Source organism: Lepidochelys kempii, chromosome 13 (assembly GCF_965140285.1).
Source record: "Lepidochelys kempii isolate rLepKem1 chromosome 13, rLepKem1.hap1, whole genome shotgun sequence".
Classification (NCBI taxonomy): Eukaryota; Metazoa; Chordata; order Testudines; family Cheloniidae; genus Lepidochelys; species Lepidochelys kempii.
This window is the reverse complement of record NC_136392.1, coordinates 20660803-20679552: the sequence shown is the minus strand read 5'-3', so window position 1 is coordinate 20679552 and position 18750 is coordinate 20660803. Positions and strand designations below refer to the sequence as shown.

The window sequence follows — 18750 nt, the reverse complement described above, 5'->3', positions numbered from 1 at the left end:
AAATTAATGAAGTGGCAGCTCCCAAGAAATCAAACAGCTCAGGGGAGGAGAAGCAGGTATTTAAACTCCACTTCCAAGTGGGGCATTCAGAGATTTTGCTGATGAGGAAGACATTAATAACACACTCTTAATGATGGCATATGGATTTCAGGGAGACAAACATCTCTGGCATTGGGCACAATGGTAGCTGGCAGGTGAAGCGGTTAACAAGGATCATTGTAGGATTTAGATGAACTAATCTCAACTCTATATTCAGCTTGGTTCTACTTTCTGCTCTGATACAAAATGCAGTACAGGCTGTGGTTTCATTCCATTCTCTCCTCTCTCCACTATCAGTGTCCCTGCCTATTCCCTACACATTCTCCTGCGGGGGAAAGCTGGAATAGCTGGACACTGCCAACGGCCAAGGCAGAGACTGCTTTGTGGCCACACCTATTTAATTCTGCTTTAAAGGAAGCAATAGTATGGTTTAGAGTAGATAATTATCTAATGCTTTAACAGGCTTCCTCTTCTTAGCTGCTTTAACAGATCGGTATCTTTCCAAGTGTTAAACTTTCAAGCTTTTAAACAGTTCTAGAAGACAGAATGATGTCTTAACAATAAGTACTCTCTGCAAAGCCTCCTTCCTGCCAAACCTTACAGAGCCTGGATTAAAATATCCAGTTTGCTGACACTACTGCAACCCCCAGAAAGGGAGCAGGTGTTGGAGAAAATCTCCCTAGGAGCAAAACCCCTCAGCTCCAATGTACAAAAGAAAAGGTTCATTAAGAAATAGACCGTCTGCCATTGCTCTGGTGTGGAGTTGTAAAAGTTCCAAAGCCAAAGAACTGCTGAGAATTCATCAACTATGTGCAAGTGAAAATTAGACTTTAGGACATGGGAGTGGAGGGTCTCAGCGTTTCCAACTCAATTTTTGATTTAAAAAGACTCTGCTCCCCTCAACCAAGGACAGATAGGCACTGAATTTTCCTATAAAAGGCACTGACATATAGTATAAATTCAAGTGCTCAGAAGCAAAGAATCCAGACCTGTCAACAAACATATTTCAAATCCCACTTTACAGCATTTCATACCAATGCAGCATGGTCTAGTCCAGCGGTTCTCAAACTTCATTGCACTGCAACCCCCTTCTGACAACAAAAATTACTACATGACACCCCCCTCCTGGCAAAGTCGAAGCCCCACTGCCCTGAGCTGAAGCCCTCAAGTTTTGGCTTCTGGGGCCCGGGCTTCAGCTTTAATCCCGGGCCCCAGCAAGTCTAATGCTGGCCCTGGTAATCCTATTAAAATGGGTTCCCGGACCACTTTGGAGTCCCAACCCACAATTTGAGAATTGCTGGTCTAGACCATAAAGAGATAAGTGGTACTGTTTCCAGATAAGAACGAGAATGGGAAACATAACAGTAACACTTAGATCAGGAGGTCTCACAAATATGTATCTGTAGCCAGCAGCTCTTTCCTCTTTAATGAGTGGGACTACTGCAGCTCTCCATTGCTTCTCCCTTGTATCTATTCTAGTCAAGGAGACTCTGATATTTTCCTCAAGAAGATCGACTGTTAAAAATGTGATTGAGAGCCATTGTGAAGTCACTCTCCTGGCAGCATGTTACCGACCCACTAATCAAACCTACAAGACCCTGCAGCTCTTTGTGCATATGGGACTCAGCCTTCCCTCATACTAGTACTGACAGAAAGGAGACATTAAGGTTGAATATCACAAACAGCCTTTCATCTAGAGGCTCACTTGGATGTGGACTATCCCAAATTACCAATATTCTAAGAGTGGAAAGATCGTTTATTCATCCTAGATCTGAACTAATAACTATGGTTTAATGAGATTACTACTGAAGTTGGGGTCACATATACGCAGCAGGCTCTTCACAAACTGTATGGGATAATGTACACTGGAGAAAATTGTAACAGATCATTCTGGTTACGTGCTTCAGCCCTGAAACCACTACGAATGGGATTAGAATTGTTCTGAACATATGCCCGGTCAGCTGAGCCTGCAGTGATGGTGTTTAATAAGGCTACAGCAAAGATTCCCAAACTGTGGTCCGTTCAGCAGTTGCTGGTGGTCTTCAGAGCGTATGGTCACATAGTGCTAGCATTTCTTATTTTCAGCTGCTAAACTGCAATAGGAGATATTTTTAGCTATTACATATTGTACTGATATTAGTTTTCCTTGTAAGCAAGTACAGTATTATGATATCATATTCAGAGGGGAAATTCATCCTACTGTGAATGAGAAGGGAGGTGGCTGGGAGATAGTCTCTCTTCATATGTTATCTATACTAAAAAGTTTGACAACCCAAGGCTACAGCATTGTCTGTTCCAATCTGCGTCTGGGCACTTTCCTCTCCTAGAAAGGAAGGTAACAATGCCACCTCCTGGAAGAAATGGTAATTCACACCCAGGATTGAACATGCCTAAAGGAACAGACACATCCCTAAACAGACCGGGAAGGAGTAGCATTTTGGCCTAGGTAAAACAGGATAAGGGGGATTAAGGCTGGTTGGCTACTGCAGTATTGCACTCTAAACAGCAGGAAAAGGCCTTCTAAAGAGCTCTTTGCTCTATTTAGGAAAAAACTGCCTAAACTATTTCCTCGGGAAAGACTGCTGTACCACAATTGTTTTGCATATTCCCTTCCTCCTTTCTTTCCTAGGATCATTTAATGGAAACAGATTCTTGGTTTCCTAAATCAGAATGGAGTTATTTGGAAAGGCTTGTAATGCAAATAGAAGATTCTGACTTTACTGGAGCAGCAGGGAGCAGTTGAACTCTGAGGAAACTAGGACCCTGTCATCGTAAAAATGCTTCCCCTCCCTATGCCCCCAAAGTAGTAAGGAGAAAAATACAAATTAGCAGAATTGTGCTTAAACAGAAACAGTTTGTGTTCTCCAGACAGCACTCAATCAAGGTCAAATAGGATAAGCTCAAGTCTCACATTGTCCCTACTCACACAGGACAGATGAAAATCAAGAGACAGCAGCCCACAGAATGCCATGATGCTCTGCTCATGAAAACAGCAGCATTCTGTTCACTGATAGTACAGAGAGATTCTCTCCACTCCGTAATACCTCAGGAGAGTTTCAAACAAATATTTTACCCTGGATGAAAACACTATATATGAATATATGAGATGAACAGTTGAAATTTGGCTTTGAAATTAACGAAATAACAAAATCAAGAGACCCATTTTAGAGAGAGTTTATCAAATTCTGCGTCAAATCATCCCAGCAATTCCAATTCTTTACAAACTGCACATTAATTTAGCAAATATAATTTATTCAAACTAATAATGTTCACCAATATTAATGTACAAAGGAAAGAGATTGGCAGCAGCAAGCCACACAGGAAAAAAGGAATTTCAACGTTAAAATCATAGTTTGTCACTAAATTAGAATGACACACAGACAGCACAGACTTAACATCCCTTAGAGGAAACTACACAACTAGAGGTAAGTCTGACCACTTGGAATGCAGGACTCTAGGAAACCATTTGGCCTACTCCTTTAATTGGGAATACTGGGGTCGGTGCCTTATGAGAAGGGAGGTTCTATTTAAATTGCCTATCAGTCAAAGGCACCATCTCGTTAATAAAATAAGAGACAAATAACAGTCCCAAGTATGGCGTCCTGCAGCAAGTCCACCTACCAATTTTGGAAACCAGTCTTTGGTGGCAGCCTTCAGGCAGGAGTAAGTACTGGAACCTGACGATTGGTAGGAAGACGCAGGTTACTACAGAGTGGGAATGATGAAATGGTGCTTGTAACATGCAGCAGAAAGCTCCCCTCAACCAACTCAACATAAGATTCAACGTTTGGTGAATGTTATGGCCAACCCTCCATGCAAGATGAGAATAAACTGATTCATTTTCACTGGCTCCTGGATTGTGGTGTTTAACATTCATTGTGGGAAGATTTACAAACCCTAGAAAGTGACCATTGGTGTTCCTTTCTGGCCAGACCTTACTCCTTTGCTGTGATGTGGACATTCATTGCGTAGCTCAAAGTGCTCAGCTCACCAGAAGGCTTGTAACACACTGACGGCAACTTAATACCATTTTTCCTATTTTGTTAAAAAAGTGTCTTCAAGTCAGCAACATATGTTGCCTTACATCTACTCTAGGAACTAAACACAGGAACAATAACCAAGCCCATATGAGCGTACAGGTCTTATAGGTTCACAACTGGTGACTGAGACAAACACAATTATTTTTAATACTACATCAGTTTAGCTCCTTGATTTTAAAACAAAAACCAACCAAAGGAAAAATGCATTAGAAGATGTAAGAAGCAGCTCCTAGTCAATCCCTGTGCGTTTCTCCCAGAAGGTGTGATCATCCCAGCTCCAACATGCACTCCAAAGACCTTGCACATGTGTTAAATTCCAGTTGCTTCTCATGCTCTAGGTTTTGTTGCCTGACTTTTTGCTGGGCCGTATCACTCGAATGAATAGTGAAAGGGCTCACATAGAATAGTCATGTTAAATGTCTTGTGTTATTAAAATAAAACTTCTGCTTTATTCACTATCTTCTGGCAACAGCAGAGATCGTCACACTCATGCAGCCACCAAGATCTAAAAAAGTCCAAACAGACCTGCTGTGCTTATTTAATGAAGTTTTCTGGCATTGATTTGTGTCACTGCCGAGGTGCTGGAAACGATGGCCTGATGCAACGCATCCCCAGAACAAGTTTATACGCTGGACTTGGGGACTGAATTCAATGGGATTTCTTTGAGTTCTGTTCTCATACAGAGATACTCCCCAATCACAGCCATGAGCGCCGTGCACACAACATGCACTAGCCACCATGTTAGAGCTGTGGGAAAATGTGCATTATAAATCCAGCAACCCAGCAAATGGAAAAAATGAACTGTGACTGTGAAATCCAAACACTGCTTTCCTCGCCGGATAAAGTACAACAAGCCCAAAGCACTGCAAGAAGAAAGGAGAGACAGGTGTAACTATATGCAAACTGCCTTAAACTGGAGTGGCCACAGAGGGAGGAATCTAGCAGCAGCCACCAGGAATTATCTGTACTGATTATTTATCCATTAAAAATAAATCTTAACTGTTCTGAAGTCAGGACTATTCTGACCTTGCTCAATGTTACTGCAGTAAAACTTAAGCAGCTTGTAGCATTTTAAATTATGTGATGGCAGAGCTTTTAGTTTAAAAATTCCTGGCTGGCTCTCTGCATTGTATCTACACTCTTTGGTCACTGGCTGAGACTAAATACTTTGCACCTTTTAGCACCTTATAGATAAACAATTATTTACAAATATTAATTAATTTTCACAAAATACCTCAGGTGCATATTTTATCCCCAGCTAAAAGATGAGGAAACTGAGGCAGTGAGGTTAAATGACTTGTTGAGGGTTCAGAAGAATCAGCATCAGAGTCAGGACTAGAACTCAGGAGTTCCTCATTCCCAGTCCTGTGCTTAGACCTCCTAATTGCCAACTGTCCCATTCAGGAGTCATTATGGATAAATGGAAGGAATTCTCAGATCTCAGCCAACAAGAACAAGATACATTTGTTCTGCAACAACATAGTTCAAGTGACCTTAATGCACACACCTCTACCTAAAACAAAAGAACGATCAAGGAGACACTCAAATCACCAGACCCAAATGACCTCCTGGCTGGCACCTTACGGGGCAAGATCCTTGCTACTGTGGGCTAGTTCTAGCACACAAGACATAATCAGACACAATACCAGCTGTCTGCTTGGACAGCTTGGCAAAGGGGCAGGGAATAGGAACAGCTTTTGAGAGCAGGACCAATGCAGAGTGATAGGAAACTTGTGCTAAGGAAAGAGGGCAATTGTTCCAGAGAGATGTAAAACTCTTCACAGGATGACGTGCCTGGGACTGACGTATGAAGAAAGAATAGAGAGTGACTGGATGGCAAGGAAGGCTCAGGAGAAGATGACTGTCCTAAGGGGGCACTTTCCCCTAGAAGAGCATTTTAGTAAATTGGAATGGAGGGAATTGGGGATACAATATGCGCATGAATGTGTGATCTGGTTTTTACAGTTTTAATTTATAGCCCATCCTCCTATTTCACAACCTATTGTTTGTAGCTTTCACTTGTTGCATCATGTCTACCATTAGCCTGAAAGCTCTTCAAGCAGGGAACTTGTGGCTCTGTATGCTTTGTAAGTGTAGGATACCTAGCACACTGTGAGTGCTATGAACAAAAAAATAATAAAAACAGACTCCCTCACTGGACAAATTTAACTTACAAAGCACCAGGCTCACACTGTGGATATGCAACAGAGGCACTTACATCATTTCCCTTCACACTGCAAGAAACACAATTTCCCACAGAGTTTGCAAGGTCACCAGACTCAGATATCACGTTTCAGGCGGAGTAAGAGGCTTCGGCTAGTTCTGAACCCAGTCCACATTCCTACCATCAATACAGTATAAGCCTCATCAAGAGCAGGGTAACAAGCTGTGTTGTTAGCATGTTAGCTACTGTGTACTAATACATTTGAAAAGTCTAGCATAGACAAGGCAGCAGGGTAGACTTTAACATGTGCTAAACTTGTTGAGTTAAAGCCTAGATTCCCTGCTGTGTTAAAGGCAGTATGTCTTGTATACAGTCAGTAGCCTTTTACAAGGTGTTAGCTAGCACATGCTAACATCACAGCTTTAAATTCTAATTTCAAGACAATGATGGCTAATCCCAGATAGAAGATGTCCAGTCCCAGTATGGATAAACAGAAGCTCAAAATCTCACAACTGATCACTGGAGAGCTGACTTACCAGGTGAGTGCATTGAGGATGAAAGCAATCATGGAAAGTCTTCCAGGTGGGGTAGAGAATCCCAAGATCTATATAGGGTTATAAATAAGACAGACACCCAAATAAATTCAAAACTGCTTTAGCTCTACTCAACTCAGGCTCTTCCCAGTGGCCCAGTTCCATTTTATTTGCCACCTACAAAGCTGACAAACTAATATTTCTAGATTTTAAAAAACAACAAAAAAGCCAAAGATAGGAAAATAAAATGTTTTTGTTGTTGCTAAGTTGTGGATTTGTATTTATAAGGTTAACTCTACCTGGGCATCTGGGAATTTTAGAGCTTGTATGTCAAAACACACAAGGGAGAAATTCACCCTGGATGCAACTGCACTGACTTCAGTAAACTTACTCCAGGGCTGAGTTTGGCCCTGTAGGTCTAAGGAGGGTCTGGAGAACAACAATGATAAGACTAGATCCCATCTCTGCAACAAAGCTCTCTTTAGGTTTCAGAGCAGGGATCTCTCTTATGAGAATTCCCACGGTTGTTGCATGTGATAACTAAATGTAGAATCTCAGTTGCTCTCTGAGATACTGACTCTTCTGGAGCACTCAGAGCACGTGAGGTTTGAGTTGTGGAAGCATAGTCAGCGTGCGCACAGCAAATAGAAACGCTGTATGGATTCCTGTGGTCCTCTTTCTAGCAACAGTACTGCCAGAAGATTAGGTCTGAAGCCACAATCAGCAGCTAAATATTTTCATGCATGAATTTTTTGTTAGACTGAACCCAGATTTCGACTGTGGAATCACCCTAATTCTGTGCTCAGTGGTGCAGGAGACTCAAGATCCAAAATGGTCTGAGGACTCTGCATTTCCAAGTAAGACTGCAGTGTTTTAGTCTCTGAATTTGTGAGACCTTCTCCATGCTCGAGCTAAGGAAAAACTCTTACCTCATAATTGAAAATCTGGTCAAGAGAAGGGCTATTCTGCACCAGGCTGTCGACCAGAGCTAGCCAGAGCCCCAAGGAGCTGTAATAGACTGCCTGCATGAGGACAATCTGCGTCAGAATGAGGACAGGGTCCCAGACATAGCTACGGAACTGTCCTGCCATTCCCACGGCAGCTCGCACACAACCAGGGGAAAGCTGATGCACATCTGCCACAAAAGGAGACACTAGGTGATTTCCTCAGCACCTAGAAGAGAAGGGCAGGGGTAATGCCAACAGCAGCGTCCAGCTCACCCCCTCAGCCCAGCCACACAGACACCCATCTGAGCCCAGCCCCAAGGGGTCTCCGCTATGACACGGAGTCAGCCCCCCTCCCCCAGCATCTCCCTCAGTTCATGAACCCTCCCGCTCCAACCAGCCCAGAACATCTCCTCCCGTCCTCCAACCCCCACAAGCATCTTCCTCATCAACTCCTCCCCCCCACCGGATCTCCCTCAGCTCACGAACCTCTCCTCGAACCTCCACAACCATCTCCTCCCCTCCCCCCTGCATCTTCCTCAGCTCACGAACCCTTCCCCCCTCCAACCCACCCAGAACATCTCCTCCCCTCCCTCCAGCCCCCCACCCGCCCCAGCATCTCCTCCTCCAACCCCCACAACCCTCTCCTCCCCTCCCCCCTGCATCTTCCTCAGCTCATGAGCCCTCCCCCCCAACCCGCCCTTGCATCTCCTCTTCCAACCCCCCCCCAAGCATCTTCCTCATCAACTCCTCCCGCCCCCGCCCGGTTCTCCCTCAGCTCACGAACCCTCCCCCGCCAGCATCTCCCTCAGCTCACGAACCCTCCCCCGCCAGTCTCCCATCGCACTCACGAGCCGCAGCCTCCGATTCCCGACCCAACCCCACCCGGAAAAAGTCCCTCGGCTCAGCCCCGCGCGACGCTCTGGCTCACTCGGGACGAGACAGCACAGGCCACCTCACAGCCAGGCCGGGCTCGGCTTAACAGCACGGACCACGGAGGCCGCAACGCTCGCCTAGAGCGGCACCAACATCTCGGCCAGTTACCATAGAAAAGGCGCCCGACGCCTAGAGCAGCATCACCGGGACCGGATTTCCGGAAATACCACGGAGACGGCGCTCGGGCCTAGAGGGACCTCTCCGACCAGGCAGCCCCGGCGCATGGGCAGCAGCGTACAGTGCTCGGCGCCCTCTCAAGGGGTCGGGAAACCGGTGACCTCTGACCTCGTCAGGGCTGTGTACAAAATGAGGCGTGACCTTGTGAACTTTGGCTCCGGTGCGGCTCCGCTGGGCACGGTGGTGTGACCGCTGACCCCGACTGCCGATCAGGCCTGGGATTACTTTGACACTCTGCAGCAGCAGCAGCAGGAGGAGGAGGATGGCGGCCTTCTGACCTCACCTGCCTAGCCCAGGTGCTGCCAACACGAGGGACATGGGGTATCATAGTGATGTCCTGGCCCTTGACCCAGACAAGGCTCCACAGGATCAGAAGGTGGAACTGAGGGGTAGAATCAGTGGGAAAAGACCTCCCTGGTAACATGATTAGGGTCAAACAAATGATGACCTACAAGTTAGCAGCCTTGGTAGACCAACGGCTTCGTAGAGTCCAAGGCCAGAAGGGCCCACTGTGATCATCTTTGACCTCCTGTATAACACAGACCATAGAATTTCCCCAAAATAATTCCTAGAGCAATACCTTTTAGAAAAAACTTCCAATCTTGATTTAAAAATTGTCAGCGATGGAGAATCCACCACCATGCTCAGTAAGTTGTCCCATTGGTTAATTACTCTCACTGTCTTATTTTGTCTAGCTTCAACTTCTAGCTATTACATCTTGTTATACCTTTTTCTGCTAGACTGAAGAACCCATTATTAAATATTTGTTCCTCATGTAGGTACTTACAGGCTGTGATCAAGTCACCCCTTGACCATCTCTGTTAAACTAACTAGACTGAGCTCCTTGAATCTGTCACTGTTGGCACATTTTCTAATCCTTTAATCGTTCTCAAGGCTTTTTTCTGAACCCTCTCCAGTTTATCAACAGCATTCTTAAATTGTGGACACCAGAACTGGACCCAGTATTCCAGCAGTGGTTGTACCAGTGCCAAATGCAGAGGTAAAATAACCTCTCTATGCCTACTTGAGATTCCCCTATTTATGCATTCAAGGATCACATTAATCCTTTCGACTATTGGGAGCTCATGTTCAGTTGATTATCCATCACAACCCCCAAATCTTTTTTCAAAATTGCTGCTTCCCAGATACATCTTTGTTCCTAGATGTATACATTTATATTCCTCCATATTAAGACACATATTGTTTGTTTGTTTGTGCCACATGATCCAGATTGTTCTGTATCAGCAACCTGTCCTCTTCATTATTTGCCGCTCCCCCAATTTTTGTGTCATCTGCCAACTTTTTCAGAGATGATTTTATGTTTTCTTCTAGGTCAGTGATAAAAAAGTTAAATAGCATACAGGCACAAACTGATCCCTGTGGGACCACACTAGAAACACAGCTACTTGATGATTTCCCCATTTACAATTACATTTTGAGACCTATCATTTAGCCAGTTTTTAATCCATTTAATGTGTGCCATATTAATTTTGTATTGTTCTAGTTTTTTTTAATCAAAAGGTGGTACTGTACCAGGGTGATAATGGACAGCAAGTTAGATAGAAATACAAGTTTAAAAGGCAAGTACAATTTCTGTATGCATTCACAGAGGCATTCTGTCACAAGGCAAAGTGGACAAGGCAGCCCCTCTCCTTACTGATGGGAGACCAGACCTGGACTATTGATTCAGTTCTGGTCACCTTGCTACCACAGATATAGACAAACTGGAGGTTGTTTGAAGAACCGTTACAAAAATGATCAGGGAGCTGGAGGGTTAACAGGAGACAGATGGGACATGGTGACAAAATAACTGTCTGCAAGATCTGAAGGAAAAAACAATGAGGGAGATAAACTGTTCCATGTGTTACACTGGGTTATAACTAAGATTAATAACATGGAATTAAGAAAGGGAAAATTGAGGCTGAATTTCAGGGAAATCTTCTGTCAATGAGATGTATCAGACTGTGGAACAGTTTCCCAAGGAAATGTGGGAATTTTCCTCACTTTGGACATTTTAAACAATTCAGTTTTCCAGAAATGTTTGCTTATACTTGGGGCTGAATTTCTGACGGGGGAGCTATGGAGCTATTTGTCTTGGTGCACTACTGCCAGGTAGTCACTAGGTGGCAGTTATCTTTTGTTATGTATTTGGTGGTTTGGTTTCAATAAAGCAAGTTTTCCTTAAAGGTGACTGACACATACTGTGTGTGTGTACATATATATCTATATCATTTAATGATTTAGATATCCTGAGGGACTATAGATGTAGAATTCCATGCAGATCTGAATGGCCCAAAATAACCAAACTGAGGAGGGGTACTGCACACATTTTAATGTCAAATCTTGATTTTGTGCTGGATTTGTGATCTACAATACTCAGAGCTGTCTTGGATGACATAGTATTCCATCATGCTCTCTACTGATGGCATCCCATCCGCCAGGTAATTCTGCTGAGCCAATCTATGTGGGAAGGTAAATGCTATATTTTGGTTTAGCATATTGTCCCCATTATAGTTAAGATCCTAGTCTCACCCTCTCCATTCTGGGGTTTGATTCTTAAGGCTTGTTTTGATCATCTTCCACATTCCAAAAGTTCATTTGGAAGCTGTGATCAGACCTGGGTAGTCACTGCCCTGCATATGATGATTGAGGGGACCTGGCAGCTTCCTCCCACTACCCTCGCTATCCTCAGTGTTTGGGTAAATATGACCTTTAAGAATTTATAGCGGGTTTACTGTGAAATGTTAAATGGAGATATATAGCAGTTACTTGAAGCTTCCTGGCTTTTCATTATTTATTGCTGGTAGTGCCCAAGCAGTGGGCACTACCAGCGGGGAATTCCAATAGGAACTTTCTAAACAGAAATAAGTCACAATTCCTGCTCAAGTACCTGCCACTCTAAAGTACGACAAAAGAACAGACAGAGATTAGAAGAAAGGGGTACAACATATATGTAGGTCCAGTTTGTGCTTGACTGCACCTAGGAGTAGATAGTATATGTCCATTAGATTCCCCATAGGCATCGCAGCAGAAATGGGTGTTTAGCAAGGACTTAAATACAAGGAGCCTCATGAGAGAGGGTATACCAAGCATTCAAGGCAGTATGGAATACTGGATTTTCCTAGGGAAGGTGATTTACTCCCGATGGGAAATTCCCCAGTTAAGTTTGTTTTTCTCTGGTCAGGTGAGTGATCTAGTTTTTCCAGGGTTTTTTATTTATCCTCTTCCTGAATAATGTGATATTTATTTAAATAATGTATTGAGCTGTCAGGCCAAAAGGAAACCTGGATGCTGTACATAAAAATAATTCAATAGTTCAATTATCCTACCCGTCACTATTTGTTCATTTCCTGTGGACCATGAGTAGTTAGTTCATTAGCTAATGCCCAACAGTGAGATGGTGGAGACACCTCAGGTTCTCTGTGGGACAGGGGAGGGGAAGAATCCCAGGTCTTTGCAGCATGTAGGAGGTAACAAAGGAATTCTAGGTCCATGTGAGATGGAGGAGGATGAAGAAGGCCAGGTCTCTGTGGTGTGAGAAGGTCTTTGAGAGCGGGGGGAATGTTCCTGGTAATAAGAAATTAAGTTTCATTCTCTCTGGCAGATTCTCCCGTGACGCTTGGTTTTTCCCATTGACCCAGCTGGGAAGTTCCTTGTATAGTCTTGATGGTTGCCTTTCCTTCACCATTCTGGGTAACGTCAAGAGCTGAGCTTGCATCATTGTAGTGACAAGTTTCCGCCCTCAGAAGCCAGCTGCTTCCCTCCTCCCTCAGAAGGGCTTGTGCAAGGAAGAGGAAGCTCTTTATGACTGCACCATTTTCAAAAACCTGGCTCAGTGCCCTCGATATAGCTTGATTCTGATGTAATTTCTAGACCTTACAAAATGACTGGGAAAGTCCCAGATTCTGACATGGAGGGTCACATAGTTTCTCTGCTGCCTGCATATCACAGAGAATTGCAAGCCACAGCACTGCCTCATTTAGTACTTTGTACACATTAGTTTTCAGTTTCTGGCTCTGTGGTACTGTGGGAACTGAAAGCCAATGGCTAGACTTTAACTTCCACTTCCTAGTTTCGTTTTCAGTCTTTACAGACTGACTTTCCCTTTAATTATGCAGTTTTTAAGTACAAAATGAAGCACTCAAATACTATGATAGTGGTGACTTTAGAAATGCTTGTATAATAATAATCTCCCATCAATTCACTATAGAAAACCCAGCTAGAACTCTTAGCAACCAGCTCTCTGACTCAACTTGTGACATAAAACCATGTTTCAGAGTAACAGCCGTGTTAGTCTGTATTCGCAAAAAGAAAAGGAGTACTTGTGGCACCTTAGAGACTAACCAATTTATTTGAGCATAAGCTTTCGTGAGCTACAGCTCACTTCATCGGATGCATACTGTGGAAACTGCAGAAGACATTATATACACAGAGACCATGAAACAATACCTCCTCCCATCCCACTCTCCTGCTGGTAATAGCTTATCTAAAGTGATCACTCTCCTTACAATGTGTATGATAATCAAGGTGGACCAAATCACTTGCTGAACTGGTCACTGCTGGGATTCACCACCCCCTGGACAAGCAGGAAGTAATAGACCACTAAGGTGATCTTGGCAGGGAGAAAGTAAAGGGTAGATTTTCAAAAAGCTCAGTATCCACAACTGAGGCCAGATTTTAAGAAGAGCTCAGCTCCCATTTAGGCACCAAAGCAAGTGGTCAGATTTTCAAGAGCTCAGCATGCTGGATGCATGTTAGGTGGGAGGTTTTTTGAAAATACTCAGTAATGGGTTCTGACTACTTCAAAATCCAGGCCTGTGCTCTTTTAAAAATCAGACCCTAGAAATTGTGCTAAGCAAGTCTTGGATGGAAGTTGTCTTTCCCTGGCCAGTCCAGTAGGAACTATGATGGATTTGACTAGAAGTTAGTCTTTGTTGGCTTTATGCATGGCCTCCTGAAGATAACAAAGTCTGTGCTTTATATATGACAAAAGAAAAATGTGGTTTTAGAACTAAAATCTATCCGGAATCATAGTTCCTCCTCCTGGATGTTTTTGTCACAGATTCACAATTACAAGTTAATTAACTTTTCAAGATTTTTTTTTTTTTTTTTTTACCCAGTTATGGTTTGATTTTAAGATTTAATGAACAGGGCATTATTATTAAGTAATGGGACTGAAACAGCAGAGGCTGAGCCAAGCTGACTTTTGTGCAGTTTCCTTGAAAGCTGTAATCTTATATTTTACAAGGGCTGATGTATACCTAAAAATGTCATAATTCAAAAGTCTGATCAAATCACAACATTGAGATGTGACTTTTTATGCTACTTGATGGTAGTGGATTTCAGCAGAGAAAATTTCAGTTACTAATTCTCTCTATGCCCATTTTATCCTGTCACTCTCAGTGAGTGTCATGTACATAAGATTTCTCTTGCATTGTTCTAGTGAGAGTAAAATATAAACATCTTGAAAGGGGACATTTGAAGGGCAAAATGAATTCACAGCACAGTGTTAAATTTTTAGGGTTGTATTTCCTACCAAGCAGTTTCTTTTTGTGACAGTAGAGAGAGAACTTACATTTCAAAAAGAGGAAAGATAATCTACAAAATGTGCTCAGGAAGTCTGTCATTACTGGATTTATGCAAATTTACTCTAAATGTTGGAAAACACATTACAGGCAAGTCTCATTTCCCACTATATTTATGACTGAGCCTGAGCCAAAGATTTTATCAGTTTGGTTACAAAGAGCTAAGGTTCTTGTGTAAAGGGACCTTGTCAGGTTAAAAAGCATAAACAAATTCCCTTACTTGTGTTATGAATACCTTGAGTTGATTAAAATTGAAATATTTAAGTCTTTCTTTTTACCATCTGTGATGGCTATTTGGTCTGTGCACTTGCCTCTGCTTAGATACAGAAAACAGACCAAGCAGTTTTGCTTTCAGGGTCTCATTCAGGAACACAGTGATGTAATGTCCCAGTTTACATTTAAAACTGCCACTGCTGTTTTTGGAAACAGAAAACTATTTTCATTTTTTCATCAAATGTAACAAACATTTGTATTCATGTAAAAGTTACAAAACTTACCTTTTGGACCTACATTACCTATTAATGTTCTTTTATGGATTCCACTTATTTATGGTAATATTTGTTGCAGCTTAAAATATTAAAAACAAAAGCTACCTAAAACCCCAATCCTGCAATGAGCTCCATGCAAGCAGAGCCATACACTTGCATGAGATTCATAGAAGGATCGGGATTGCTGCCTGTCCCAGATATTAACAACATTGAAACACTTTTGTTGTTTTTAAATATCTGACATGAAGGCTGGAAATATTCCTTAAAATTCTATTGCATTAATCAAAAACAGATATGGATTTTAAATGCCTGACTGTGAAGCTTCCAGAAAAAAAATTAAAATATCTGTTTGCTCCTATCATACATGAGTAACAGATTATTTCCATGTTTATCAGAGATATTGTATCTAGGCACCATAGTATCTAAGCACAGTGTTAAAAAGAAAAGGAGTACTTGTGGCACCTTAGAGACTAACCAATTTATTTGAGCATGAGCTTTCGTGAGCTACAGCTCACTTCATCAGATGTTTACCGTGGAAACTGCAGCAGACTTTAGTTGCAGTCAGTATTCAGGTGCAAAATAGATTTTCCTGGAAGTTATTTTGCATAAAGATTGCCTGATTATGAAAACTTGCCCTGGAAACATCACCAGCCTTCACAGCTTAGTCTTAAATGTTGGAGAGAACATTGTCGTCATGGTCTGTGTTGATTGTAATGTTGTTCTGGATTTAGATATTGGCCTGAATCCTGTAATTACATCCTTGTGGCAGACCCTTATACTGGAGTGGTGTCTTATTGAAATCAACAGGGCTCCTCACAGGCATAGGGGTCCAAGTGCATGAATCAGATTACAGGATCAGGGCCTCGTTCCTGTCATAAAACATGTGCCCTGCTTGTTTCAGTAGAATGTCCAGTAGAATATTTTTGGTACCCTTAAAATACAACCTTCTTTAGTTTTCTGGAAAAAAATAAATTTTAAAATAAAATAAAGTGACCAGTCTTTGTTAATTTCATGGTGCACTTTTGTTAACAGTAATTCCCATTGGTCCCTTTTGCAATAATTTATTATTTGTTAATAGCCAATAGTAGGATAAACATTGTATAACACCCAGAAGTACAGCCAGGCATTACCTAGAAGGATTTATAATCCACAGGAGAGACCCAGAGAAGATGGGCAGAAATGGCAAATCTGGAGGGGAGGACAAGAGGAGGATTTTAAAAAAAATCCTATAGTCTCTTAAAAATCAAGGTATGAGAGAAACCAGCCTATGAAAATACCATTCTAAATATGATTTTTATAAAAATCATATTTAGAATGGTATTTTCATAGGCTGGTTTCTCTCATACCTTGATTTTTAAGAGACGTCAAGGTAACATGGCCCAAAATTTGACTTACCATTTCCCTCTCTTCCTATGTGTTCATAAAGTTCTTATTGGTGTAAGAGGGTGGGGGTGTATGGTAAGGTGGTATAGGACTGGGTTGGGGGTGTAAGGGGGATGGTGTGAATGTGAGGGGAGTTCAGGAAGCAGGGTGTAAGGTTGGCAGGGCCTTCAAGGGTGAAGGTGAAGTGTTAGAGTTGCACATGGGGGCATTTGGGAAGGGGATGTAAGGGGGCTGTAAAGTGGTGGTAAAATGTAGGGAGTGGTGAGGGGTTGGAATACAGGGGACCAGGGAAGGAGCTGGGAAGGGGGAACAGGGTGATGTCACACCCTAGAAGGCTGGGGAGGGCGCAGTTAGGTGGAGGGGGGAGAACAGAGTGGTGTCAGGCCCCAGGAGCTTGGGGAGGGAGTTGTTAGGAGGGGGACAGGATGGTGCTGGGCCCCAGGAGGTTGGGAAGGGGGCTGTTAGGTGGAGGGGGGGATGACAGGGTGGTGGCCGGCCCCAGGAGATGGGGGAGGGGGCTGTTAGGTGGGGGGGACAGGGTGGCGTCACGCCCCAGGGACTGGGAAGGGGATTGTATGGGAGCAGAAGGGGACGGGGCTGTGAGGAGAATGGTGGTGGAGAGGGGGCTGCCGGTTTACCCAGAGCCCAGGAATGCCCCTGCCTTGCTGACAGGACTAGGAGAGCGGCACGTCCCGGACTCCCAGCAGCTCCGGGCATTCCCCACCCGCTTTGGGCCTGCGGCTCCGCCTCCCCAGGGCCGGGCCAGCTGAGGCGGGGCCGGGCCGCTTATAAAATGCGCGGCCGGGGGGCTTGTGCTAGCCGCTTGATCATCGTGCCGCCACTGTCACACCCGAGCACCATGCAGCTCCTGTCAGCGAGGCACCCCGGGGCGCTCTGCGCCGCTCTGCTTCTCCTGGTGGCCGCCAGCGCTGCCGAGTCGGTGAGTGCCCGCCCGCGCCGCGGGGTGTCCTGGCTCCGTGCCTCCGCCGGGGGGCGTCGCGGGGCCCCGAGTGCGGGGGGCAGCGCTCGGGCCCGCTTGAGGGCAGGGGGCGGGCTCGGGTCCGGATCCGGACTCCGCTCTTTGCGGGGCGCCGGGGCCGGCTCGGCCTCCTGAGACTCGCTGTGTCCCAGGTGGTGCCCGGCGCCAGGGAAGGGCTGGGGAGCGGCCGCACGCGGGACAGCTCTCCTCGGAGTCTCTGCCTGTCTCCGTCCCTTGCTGACGGGTGGGTCTGTAGGGCAAAGGGCCGCCCCGTCCCGGGGGTGGACAGCGACAGCCCTTGGCCGGACGTTGCTTCGTGCCTGCCCCCCTGCTCCTGCGGCCGCCCCCGGGCTCCAGCATCAGCACATGGCGCAGATAGTGCCCAGCCCTCATAGCTGGGGCATGAGTAAGGCTGCGGCAGTTGCCTCCTGTCACAGGGACCTGTTGAAATCCCCCTCCTACGGCACGCCCCGCAGCTGCGGTTTTCCTTTACCTTGTGCCAACCCCCGATTTCCCCGGGCTGAGAATACTGGGCTGCTGAGGGGAAACCCAGGTAAGCGGCTGAGTTTCCCTCACCAGAGGCCTCCCGCACCCATACTCCAGCTGGGGTAAGAGCGGCATTGCTCCAATTCCATCCTCGCCTCGTGATCTCGAACTCGATCTAACTCCTCCTCAGGGGGAGTAATGGATTATAACCAGCCTTGGAGGAGAAGAGACGTGTGATGCAGACTTGTACCAGAGCTCAAACACCCCATTCCTCCCCAGGGTGACCAGACAGCAAGTGGGAAAAACCTGGTGGGGGATAATAGGAGCCTGTATCAGAGAGACCCAAAATCGGAACTGTCCCTATAAAATCGGGACATCTGGTCACCCGATTCCTTTCTCTACTGTCACCGTCCCCCCCATCTTTCTGAATTTTTAGCTGTGGAGCCAGGACTCCAGGTTTAGCTCCCCCAAATATTCTGTGTGACTTTGTCCTTACCTGACTTAATATTATATGTGCTAGTGGCAGAAACCTGGCTTTTCCCATCAGGAGGGAAACAGGTTTTTCTGAGGGAGAACAGAACGGCCTTTTTTTCCAGATGATTTTGTGCCTGCTCCTGAAGCAATTTATATCTATTATCCAGGGAGGGAATATGCTACTTGGTAGCAGGCTTTGAAGTAAATATGGCCACGATTTTTCCAACTTCCATAAACTTTGGGTAGGTGAAAGGGGCAGAGCTATCTAAGGCTGTCCCTGTCTTGTGGTTTTAAACTATCTCTAGTTTTGACAGCTTGTGTATTGAATGGAGTGGGATGAGGGAGAAGTAGCTGGTTTCCATCTGAATGGAGTGGGATGAGGGAGGAGTAGCTGGTTTCCATCTGAAAATATGCTGGTGATAGGACCGTGTGGCTTGATGGATACTGAACTACTCACCATTATTTATGTATTGATGATGGATTTCTATCTTTTAACTAAAAAGAAAAGGAGTACTTGTGGCA

The 18750-nt window shown here is 44.6% G+C and overlaps 3 protein-coding genes across 8 annotated transcripts in view; 1 reads left to right on the top strand and 2 right to left on the bottom strand.

Annotated features, from left to right (window-relative positions):
- The window catches only part of DBNDD2 (dysbindin domain containing 2), a 55489-nt gene extending 48640 nt beyond the window's left edge, over positions 1 to 6849 (bottom strand). Inside the window, exon 1 of the mRNA XM_073309689.2 lies at positions 6780 to 6849. Within this exon, the coding sequence (XP_073165790.1) occupies positions 6780 to 6792 (13 nt within the window). The 5' untranslated portion in view covers positions 6793 to 6849. The remainder of the gene's footprint in view (positions 1 to 6779) is intronic.
- The window catches only part of SYS1 (SYS1 golgi trafficking protein), a 48803-nt gene extending 39944 nt beyond the window's left edge, over positions 1 to 8859 (bottom strand). Inside the window, exons 1-4 of one of the 5 annotated variants that reach the window (XM_073309693.1) lie at positions 8765 to 8859; positions 7706 to 7949; positions 6780 to 6847; positions 4200 to 4942 (exon numbers count right to left, since the gene is read on the bottom strand). In XM_073309693.1, coding sequence (XP_073165794.1) covers positions 4702 to 4942; positions 6780 to 6847; positions 7706 to 7867 — 471 coding nt within the window. In that variant the 5' untranslated portion in view covers positions 7868 to 7949; positions 8765 to 8859 and the 3' untranslated portion in view covers positions 4200 to 4701. Of the gene's footprint in view, positions 1 to 4199; positions 4943 to 6779; positions 6848 to 7705; positions 7950 to 8571 lie in introns of those variants that run through there. The other 4 variants (XM_073309690.2, XM_073309691.2, XM_073309692.2 and 1 more) reach the window with 4 other exon arrangements.
- SDC4 (syndecan 4) overlaps positions 8816 to 18750 on the top strand; it is a 31863-nt gene continuing 21928 nt past the window's right edge. The window contains exon 1 of one of the 2 annotated variants that reach the window (XM_073309687.2): positions 8816 to 9480. In XM_073309687.2, coding sequence (XP_073165788.1) covers positions 9457 to 9480 — 24 coding nt within the window. In that variant the 5' untranslated portion in view covers positions 8816 to 9456. Of the gene's footprint in view, positions 9481 to 17067; positions 17230 to 18750 lie in introns of those variants that run through there. The other variant, XM_073309686.1, reaches the window with a different exon arrangement.